We start from the raw sequence: 10,933 nt of genomic DNA, 5'->3' as shown, positions 1-10,933 counted from the left end.
AGCAGGAATAGATACAAAATGGGCTTTCTCTAGGCAGCATTATCGATTTGATTGATGGATGAGGTATAGCCAAGGAAGTGTTCTCACACATTAGTAGAACCCCCCTGCCCACAAGTGCCTTTCTCTCTCTATCCTCATTCAGCAGTTTAATTGTCAGACTATCAGACCTCTTTCAGTAGCTTTTCAGTCAGTCACTGACCTTCTTGAAGAATAATGATTTCAACTGCCTTTCTGAATTCCTTCACACCTGCAGCCAGGCTTTTGTTCCATTGCACGACATCCTGAATGGAGCACACAAGCAATCATTGTGCCATACCAGCAAGTGCCTCTGGCCTGGATTCGGATGCCTCCTATGGATTCCTAAGTCTGTTGTACTGCAGGTGTGCAATTCTGTTAAAAACCTGCAGCTACTATATGGCAAGCAGTGATAACCACAAAGTGAATGTTACTACCTTAGCAGATGGCATGCACTGACCACTCTGGTTTCATGCTCAACCTGTGTATCTGCCTGCAATTTCACATGGAGAAAGGAGAATCTGCTTTTTCATCTTGATTATCATATGAATGGTAGAGAAGATCATCAAGAGAATAAGAGCAGTGAGGCATTCATAAAATGAAAATCAGTGCTGCTTGGAACCTCAGCTCCTGATTCCCTCCACTGTTACCGAATCTTTATTGCTTTCTGTAGCGTTTTAGATAGCATCTGCCTGCTGAGATCTGAATAAGCAATCTTCCTCTTCCCAGATGAAGACCGAATGAATGAAGAGCAAAACTCTTTAGTAAGCTTCTGCTACTCAACAGTGTAGGTACCACGAAATAAATGCCATTCATAGGAATAAATGGACACATCATTAATGGTCTTATGTAGTGTAAGAAAACAAGCTGTAAAGGTAGTTACTATTAATTTGGAACAGGAGGGCAAAATTCACATATACCCTAGTAAGTTAAATCCAGACAGTTTTTTAAAAATTTGAACAAAGATAAATGTTTTGAAGTGCTACATGATACTTCTGTGAGGTGCATTAATTTAACAAGTGTTGCTTAATCAATTAAAGATAAAAATAATCTGATTGTGAAACTTGGCCTTTGAAAAGACACAAATAGGCCTTTTAAACATTAACTTTCTAAAGCTGTCAAGTTGCATGTACTTTCTTGCTTTAAAGATAGAAAAGCAGCAACTCCCTGCAGCTTTTCAGCCCAAAACTAAAGTATTACAGAGTGACTTTTCGTCTAGAGAATGTTAATGAAATTTGCTTTGTGTTAAGACACAATGTGAGACTAATCTTGGCAGATCACACATTCTGCTGCTGATTTACCTTTTTGTCCTTCAGAGACTGCAAAGATATTGTAGGGTTACTTCAGTGCATGTTCCAAACCTCTGCTGCACAAACCTCAAGGGCCTCTCATCCAAATCATGAAGACAAGCAATGAAGATCTGAGCCAGGATGGAAAACTGAGAGAATATTTTTAGACAAAACATACTGAAGACCATTTGAAAAGATTTAATCAGAGAATTTAACACCTCCCAGCCCCTATTTCCGTGCCATGATATCATTAGCTACAGTTAGCCTTACATCTTAATATCTCGGAGTTTAAATGCTTGCGGCAAAATGATACTAAAATTAGAAACCAACAACTCCTTTCTAGCCTCGCAATCCACAAGCAAGCTGACAACCCTTCCAGGATAGAGTATGAACTAAGTAACAGGCACTTTCACTGTGCACTTTGCTGGGACGGGAAGAGAAGAGAAGAGATTTTTGAATGAGACGGGTGAAGAGCAAATTTTTGCTGCAGTATTTTCAGCCAGAGTTTAAACAACCTCAGTAATGAAACAGGGCTATCTATCTTACTTGGAGAGCTGTAAAACAACAGATTAGGTCCTTGGATAATGTCTGTTTGGCTGCTAATTACATGAGTTCCCCTAGAATTTTCATCTACACAGCCATCACTGGCTGCCAAAGACAGACATTGCTTCGAAACAATCCATATGCTGTGTACCACACAACAACAGAATGCCAGTCTCTACCAATACTTGCATGTGTTTTGGTGGACCTGAGAAAAATTGAGCTGGATCTGAAATGGCTACCACTCTGAAAAAGAGTAAAATTAAATGTTATTCACTAAGGAATTTTTAAAACAAGGCAAATAGAATTAACCATGTTTGTATACCACAAACTTCTAGACAGCATAGGAAAAGCGTTATGTTACAGCTAAAGAGTCAACAGCTGGAAGGTTAAATATGTTTATTTTAGTACTGTAAGGTGATTTTACAAACGAATTTTTAGATTTTGCAATGTACACAAAAGAATCATTACAAACAAAAGCAAAATATCCTCTCAATAATAGGGACTCTATGCAGCCTGAAATAAAATTAAACCTCTGTTTCTCTTTAAAATGCATCTTAGTAAACATTCTTCTCCATCACTGATAAAATGTACATCTATAATAAATGACATAATAATTGGGGGGGGACATGACATCCCTAAAAATAAAATGTAAAAAAAACGGGGAGGAAAAATTATTATTCTGTTTAGGTTGGTATTTAATTCTAAATATGTCCATCTAAAAAAATTAAATATCTCTTTTTTTAAAACATATAATTGAAAATTTTGCATGGCAGTGCAATACAGAAATAGTAAAATTCATCCAAAAAGTGCTATGTACAGCAGCATTGTTAAAATACCATAAAGAAGGGATGGTGCTGTTTTCAAGAAAAGACTAGCATGCTTTTTAGCCATTTCTGAAGTAAAGTCAGAAGATATTTCCTGTCTATTTTTAGTAATTCCCTTCTCTCTCCTGTCTCATTCCCACAGATTATGTTTTGAGACAAGGAACAGTCACAGTTCAGTTTAAGTGTGTGCATGTGTACGTATATGTGCAGACATATATTTGCATACACACAGATACATATATATTTTTTTATATATATAAACAAGCTTGGTTTAAAAAAGCATTGCTTTGGAACATAGTGAGAGCTCTTCTTCAAAGAGTGAGACAACATGGATTTTCACTGAAATAAGCAGGTCCATGATGGAAGATGGACTACTTCTACTACATTATTAATTCATGAAACAATTACACTGCAATTTTGAGTATTTCCCAGAGAAGACACCCTCAGAGGCCTCAAATTCTTCCAAAAAATAAAACAGAACAGGGGCATGATTTTAAATCCAGCCTCTTTTCATGGATCCACAATTTGTAAAAACAAAATTTACCTTAGCTGTCGTTAACATCACATAGATGTTTACCTCTTATAAGAAGCAATTACTGAAATTAGTAAAGAACATGAGATTTGCACAGAACAAACTGCAAATGCAAAGAAGTGGTCACACACAAAGGAAGCCAAATTTGAGGCTGCGAAGAGTGTAATTAAAAAAAAGAGGAGGTCAGATCATTAGGACTGTAAAAGTATAAGTCTCCGATTTCACTTGATTGTTCTATTTCCACAAACTGCTGATAAATTTAACACTCATCTATTCTTTTGGAGTCATGATATTTAGTACCCTTACAATCAAGGGAAGGCCAGGAAGCACTAAGCCGTTTGAGGATATTTTGTGCCTCTCAGGTCACTATGTTTTGTTTTGATAGGAATGTAAACATTGCCTTATTCAGTGCTCCCCAGAATTACAGTTTCAGCATAAAGAAGACTTCTGTGTCAGCGTTATAATCAGTTTGGTTCTTAGGCTGGGATGTAAACACGGCAGGAGAAGCTATATCCATACAAACTGCTTTTGCAACGCTGCAGGCTCCCTCTGGATTTCCCCTCTCCTCAATGGGACTCCCGCTGAGCTGGCCGAGGCTTTGCAGCCGCTGTCTCTCCTGAGCTTGCTTAGCCCTGTTGGCAATGTACCGCACCCTACTCTGACTGCGCGATGAAGACCTGCGAAGGAGTCCCAAGCTCTCCCCTTCCTCTTCAGATTCAGTTGGGTCAAGACTTCCTGCTGAAAGGCTGTCAGCTTCTTTAGCTGCTCAGTCAGTTCATCCTGGGATTTGACTGAGGATCTCAGGCCTGAAGAGCGGCGCTGTTCCCGCATCGATCGAGTGACAAAACTCCTGCTGATGCTACGGTATTTGCTTTCAAAAGTGCACACAATATCATCAGAGGTAAGGTCTCCAAGACTCTTGGATTTTGCCTGGTTATTCCCAACCGTATCGTGTGCTTTGGATTTGTTAGAAGACTGTCTGAGACTTTCTATGTACAGCCTGCTCCAGGTATGCCTTCTAGGAATGGATGAGAACGCATCTTGAGGGCTCCTGGCAAGAGGACGGGGGCACAATTCATCTGCTGGGAGCTGGCCAGACCTCAGGTTAGGATTAGATTTGCTCTTGCTCACCATTGGCATCTCATTACCAGATGTTGTAGCAGATCGTGGGCGCATACCCTTTCTTATGGCAAGGGGCTCAAAATTTTCATGACGGATGCCAAGATCTGGGAGGCTTTTGCGAGATAGATTGGGTAAAGAGAGATCTATCACAGTGTCATTGGAGGACATGCTGGAAGAGGAAGACATGCTGTCACGATGATTGCTGCAATCTAGCTTGCTCCAGATCCGGTCATTAATAGTGGCATCAAAGTATACTTCTGCTGCTGGAGACAGGCTACTTGGAATTTTTATTAAGGCTGAGGAGTCTGACATCTTCAGTCCTTCACTCTTTGACCTTCTTACTAACATGTAAGAGCTCGTCTGAGAAACAGAAACAGGTAGAGCCTGTGCAGCCTGGGCTTTCTGGAAAGTATCTGGAGGCAAAGTTGTCTGTGTGCTGTTGATCACATTGTTTTGCTGCAGTAGAACAGCTGCTGCACCAAGTTTCTGCCCTTTGGATTCAATGGTGCTTTTCATGTCTGTTAATACCTGTCCTGGCTGGTCATTTTGCTTCTGGCAGTTTTCAACAGGTTGGCCAGCAGTCTTACCTGCTGCCACTACCAGCCAGGCTTTTTGAGGATGCACTGCCAATCCATACTGATCTTCAGCTTTACTGCATGCCTGTGTCCAACCATTTTCTTCTTTGAGACACCCTGCCGTGCTTGTCCTCTCATCTTCTTGGACTACTAAACTTGTGTCAGCTGCTCCTGTGACTACCTGCACTTGGTCTTCTGCAGCCAGGTTTGTTCTTTGTTCTCTCGTGAGTAGAGATTCTTGAAGCTGGTTGGATGTGCTGCTTGCTTCTGATCGAGATTCGGCAGAATGATCAGACACAGACCCTTCTTCAGAATCACTGTAAGGAGTAATGGGTAGAGGGAAGAAAAGGCTGGCATGATGGTTTTCATTGGCAATAACAGGCTCTTCGGTGATAGTTTCTAGGCTGCATAAAGAAGTGACTGACCTCTGCATTGAGAAATGGCAGACATCTACTTGGGAGACATGAAAAGACAGGAAAAAGAAAGAAACAAGAAAAACAGAGATACAGGGTTAATTAGCTATTACAAATTGCAGTTTAGCTGAAGATTTATTCTCTATGTGTTATCATTTTGTTTTTAAGGTAGTAGTTGCATATATTAATCATGATTTAAAAAATAACTTATGATTTCAAATGCCTGGCTAAAGGCAGCAAAAATTTCTGCTCATTCAGTTTTAGCTGCTCAAAAGCCCTGTTGCTTCAAAAAAATCTCAGTCCATGCATAGTAGCACCATATTACTTTTCTGATTATCTTATTCAAACAACTGTACCCATCAATGTCCTTTGTGTCCCCTCTCACAAACTAACTTTTCTCCTCCACCATCCAGCACCACTTGAATTGCTCTTTTCCTTCCTTCCAGCACTCAAACATGTCAGTATATTGTAATCAGACCACATATAATAATCAGAACGACTGCCCAACCAACAGATATGATCCAATGATCAATTCCTCAGAAGAGAAGCAGCATAGGACTTCTGGAGCAGACTACAAATAAAATTATCTGTATGCATACAATGGAATGTAGTCAATGTGCCTTTTAAAAACAAAACAAAAACTTTAAACAGACCAACTTTGTTTTCCTAAAAAAGTTTGTAATTTCTTTTTCAAAAAACTACACAGACGCATGGTTCATGAACACCAGGCTGACAGTACAATCCTGAAGAATCACTACAGCCACCAATTACCTGAAGAAAATGCTCCGTCCATCTGCAATGTTTATAACCTGTACCCTAAGAGCCAAAGCAACCATGCCAAAACCACTATTTCCCACATCTCCAAACCACAATGCAAACATGCATTTGAGAACTAGCAAAGCACCACTGAGCCAGACAACAACCTTAAGAATATAGGAGCCGATAATTATAAGGCAGGAAACAAACAAAAACCAGGACTACAGGCAACAAGGTGTTTGAATCAGTGACACTCAGTAGACAGTTACCTTTGACTTGCTTGTCCTTTCAGTTCTTAACTAGAGAGAGAGAGTGTGCATGTAGAGTAATAGGACAGAACAGAGGAAAAATCCAGTTAATGTAGGGAAGGCAGGTGCAGATAACAGGATAAATTAGTGCTGAGGGAGGGAAGGGAAACAGACAGAAATATTCACACATTTTTGTAGGATCCTAAGAATTTCCGACCAACCAGAGCACTCAGTGGAATCCGTAAATGGACGGATATTAAGTCCATTATTTTGTCATAGAAGAACAAAAAGCAATTTTTGCTATTGTTCAAGAAACGCACACCACTGGACTGGGGAATGGAAGCTAGCCTCCTCCAAAGCCCTCTCCTAATGCTATGGAAAAAAATCATCTTTTTCATTTTCATTTTTCATTTTCATTACTGAAAAATGCCAAGGCAATACTGGGCCCTTCCTTTCAGCACCAGTATTTCCAATCCAGTGTAGTGACGAGAAGCTTAACAATGGAGACAGCTGTTCAATGGCCTATATTACATTAGTCAGGAGTGTTAAAAGGGAAGAAGGCACATGTGCCCATAAGCAAAATCCACCATTCACAGCACAGCAGACTTTTCAGGATCTGGAGGTGTATCAGGAGGAGTCCAGAGCTGATCAGAGTAACGAGCTCTCCTTCGCCCCGTCCAGGCTAGGCCATCAGCATAGATGAAGGCAAAATACTGGAAACTGTAATGCTGTTGCCATAAAGGGGACAACTAGACACTATAGTTTCCTGTCTCATCCTTGTGGCACTTCCCATCAACAGAATGTTAATTATGAAATGCAGCCATATTAGGCTAACGTTAGTGGTTTCCTTGGTTTCTTGGCCCAAAGCACTAAAATAGCAGGCGGATGGGGAAAGCATGCTGTTTGTGCAAACATAGTGTTTGTCACTGGATCATCAGCATCCAGTCCAAGTGACTATTTCACCATTTTAAAGGTTTGCTGATTCCATGCTTGAGAAGTCAGATGGATTTAATCAAATTTCAAGCATATCAAAATATTTATTTAGTGACTTGGGGGGCTGGTGGGGGAGCTGGCACTGATAATGGGAAATGGTTTCATATGTCACACTACTCAGAGCTTATGAAAAGCCTAATACCAATAATTTAGGCATAGAAAGATTTCTGCTGCTTTGGATTAATTTCAAGTCACAGGAACCAGCAAACTTCTCCCCTCCCCCTTCCATTGTCCTGGTATTTTCCTAAAAGCTCAAAGCAGGTGTTGGAAAAAATATGTAAAAAAAGAATTAAAAAAGAGAAATAAAGAAAAATTGTAGACACCTAACCAGATTAAATTGTTCAAACAAATAGAATATTTTAAATTTCTGTATGAGGCTTTCAAAGAAGCCCACTGTAGGTGGGCAGTCAGAATCTATTACTAAAAAAGGGATTACATCTTAGGAAGCACCAAAATTACTTAAGTGTTCCTGAAAATGTAACCATCAATGTCCAAATTCCTTGGACAATTAAGGGGGAGGGGGAGGGATTTGAAAAGAAGCTCTTGTATCATAGACAAAAGCTGTATTTCTTTACTTCCTCTTCACAATTCTATGAAACAGAGAAAATCTCAAAATCTCTTTCCTTCCCTCGCCTCCCTGTCAAATCAGGAGGAAGAAAAAAGCCAGTTTTCTTACCAAAATATATACCTTGATTGCCTCTGTTCCTATTCCATCTTTACAAACATACAGTTCATGAGTAAAGATACAGTCACGTGATCCCAGTGACCACATGCATATTCCTGGCTTGAAACAACTATAAAATGCTGTAGCTTAAGCAGCCTTCCTTTAAATGGACACATTTTACTTTGTAATTGGGAAATGCTAACAGTCCACCTAGCTTGGCTGATGTCAAGTAACATCAGATCACATACCCTGCTTCTTTATATTATGCAACTGTGCCCTCAGGTCACAGTCAAATCATATATATACATAAGATTAAGCACATCTATAAATGTTTGCATACTGGGGATTTATACATTTAGGACCAGAATGGTCTGCTATGTTCATAAAGCGTGATCTCCTGAATAACGCAGACCAGAGAATTCCATCCAGTAATCCCTGAACTGATAGCAGCAATTTTGCAAGTTCTCTGAGGAAGGAACTGGTTTTATTGTTAGCAGAGTACACATTAGATATAATTTCTGATGTGGTTATCCCTCAGTGAAACACAAATACTGATAATGGAAATATTCTTTGTTAATATGGGTTTCCCATATTCAATCTCTACTTAATGCTCTGGTTTGGATCTTAAAATTTGCTTAGTATCATACCACATTCACTAAAAAAAACCAAGGAAACAAAAAACCCTGAACAAACAATTCAAACATTCATGGACTATTGACAGTTTTACTACTGCAGATGGTTAGCTAGGCATGGAAAGGACTAATCTAAACCAGACACATCTAGGAAAAAAATAAAATAAAAATATTTATGCAAACTTTTTTCTGTCATTGCCAAAAATAAAGAAAAAGAGCTCTTGATAGCGAAACAACATACAGGAGCTTCTAAGTAAAGATGCTATGCAGAAGCTGAGACAATGATGTGATCTAGGGTGGAGAAGGGTGAAGAAAATCTGGTCTTACCAGTAAAGAATATAGGGGATTTACTTCGAATTTCCTCCAATTTTTGAACGAACAAGGCATTCATTTCCCTCTGTAGGGTGCCCACTTGCCTTCGAGAAGTTTCAGACCAGCGCTTGGGGAATTCTGGGCTTCCAAGGCTTTCTAGACTGCTGGAGTTGGAGGATATAGAGCCATTGCTGGCTGCAACCAAGTTGACACTGCTTCCATACTTGCCACCTGATTGGCACTGCCACCGCTGCCGGGAATGAGCCTTTATTCCGTGACATTTAGATTCAACATTTTTCTTCCCTGGGGTCACAAAAGACTGGGTGCTCCTTGTTGGATCATCGGCAGTTCCAGGGCTGCTGCAAGACTGCAAATCTGATTGCCGCCTGGGCTGACCTTTAACACCCCAGTTTTTTAGCTCTAACCTCTCTTCTCCAGTTATACTGCTATACTGATCATGGTGAAGTATATCTTTAGCAATAGGCCTGGTAGGATGGTCACTCCACTTGCATTCTAGATCTGGGCTTTCTTTGGAACCAATCATGCATTTCATGCAATTGGTGGCCACTCCAATCCTACCAGAGCTGTTGATGGCACAGCGTGCAAAGACGCTTTGCTTCTCGCTCTGGTGCTCCTGAAGCCGGACCCTGTTAGACCTCTGTATGGGTTCACTGAAAGCAGCACCCCCTTGAGCACAACTTGGGCTTTTGGCTTTACGAGAACTATGGGCCTTACCTTTCAACCCCTTGCCATGTACCTCCCCACTGGCACCATCTCTGGGAGCTGGTGACAGAGAAGCACTTTCTGGCTCTTGCTCAAAGCGAGGCTGTGAGGCAGCTTCCACTTCACGGTCTTCACCGGCCCCTTCAGAGCTGTTGTCTTTTGTGTCAAAAGCAATTTCAGGAAAGCCCTTCTTGTTCTTCTTATGGCTTTTGGTGGGTGCACTGGCTGTCCGTCTCAAGATGTGGCTGCTAAAGGAATGTTTGCGATGGAGCTGACCAGCAGCATGACTGTCCAGAGAGGCCTGCTTTGGATTTCTGAGAAACAGGCCTTTTAGACCTAGAGCTTGTTTGGCCTGGAAAATTAAAAGAAAAAAGTCCTTAGTAGAAAATGCAAGTCTCTTCCTTTGGGCACAGGAACTCATGTACAAATGATCAGTTCACATATGCACGCACATACAGAGTCTCCTGCCATATTCCTATATCAGCATGAGAACTAAACCAGAAATAGGACAGAGATTAAAAATGAAAAAAATCAGTAACAGCAGCTTTGCAAAATTTCATGTCTTTTTTGCTCAACTATGTTTTTAGATAAAATTTTCCAACCAGGCTTATCTCTCTATTTGTCATAATTTTCTTACTAGCATACAGCTACTTACAACATAAACATAAACATTAGATATTGAAAACAAAAAGTAAAAAAAGGAAATACTTCAGTCTACAAGGATCTAGTTCTGAAAGCTGAAGAGTTTCTCCGTGTATGTTAAAAGCCACAAAGCTTGAGGCATTCATAATGCCACACATTTCAGACTCTTTAAGACTAAAGTCAGAGTGCTTCCTTTTTAGCAATACAGCTTTCCGGGGTTTTGTTGTTTGGGTTTGGGTTTTTTTTTAAATACAAAGCTCTGTGAGGTATGGGTCAGTTTTCCAACACAATGTGCACATTTAAAACAATTCTGTCCCAACAGTTTAATGACATGGATATACTGCAGAACCTGGAGGAGGCATAGGAAATCAATTCACTACAGGAATCCAAGGATAAGCGGAGACTTGCAGATTTGTTGCAAGCTTAAGTCTTTTCTTTAAAGAATGTATGCTGCTTGGAAATGAACATAAATCTACTTCTGAGAATTTATGTGATAATTATACGAAATGTAAATCAACCCCCAGATCCCCCTTAAGTTAAGATGCAAGTCTCCTAGATTCCCAAAGTCATCGACTAGAATAGCAGTACTTTTCCAAGGGCAACATGGAACAGTTAAAATAGGCTCTGGCTCTGAACCACCTCTGAAAGGA

General features: G+C 40.2%; 1 protein-coding gene across 1 annotated transcript in view; it reads right to left on the bottom strand.

Annotated features, from left to right (window-relative positions):
- Positions 1-3,452: 3,452 nt before the first annotated feature.
- The window catches only part of PLCH2 (phospholipase C, eta 2), a 44,305-nt gene continuing 36,824 nt past the window's right edge, over positions 3,453-10,933 (bottom strand). Inside the window, 3 exon segments of the mRNA XM_009574997.1 lie at positions 3,453-3,920; positions 3,923-5,350; positions 8,934-9,993. Coding sequence (XP_009573292.1) covers positions 3,625-3,920; positions 3,923-5,350; positions 8,934-9,993 — 2,784 coding nt within the window. The 3' untranslated portion in view covers positions 3,453-3,624.

The sequence above is a fragment of the Fulmarus glacialis genome, unplaced genomic scaffold (assembly GCF_000690835.1).
Source record: "Fulmarus glacialis isolate BGI_N327 unplaced genomic scaffold, ASM69083v1 scaffold44203, whole genome shotgun sequence".
Classification (NCBI taxonomy): domain Eukaryota; kingdom Metazoa; phylum Chordata; class Aves; order Procellariiformes; family Procellariidae; genus Fulmarus; species Fulmarus glacialis.
This window is presented reverse-complemented; position numbering and strand designations above follow the sequence as displayed.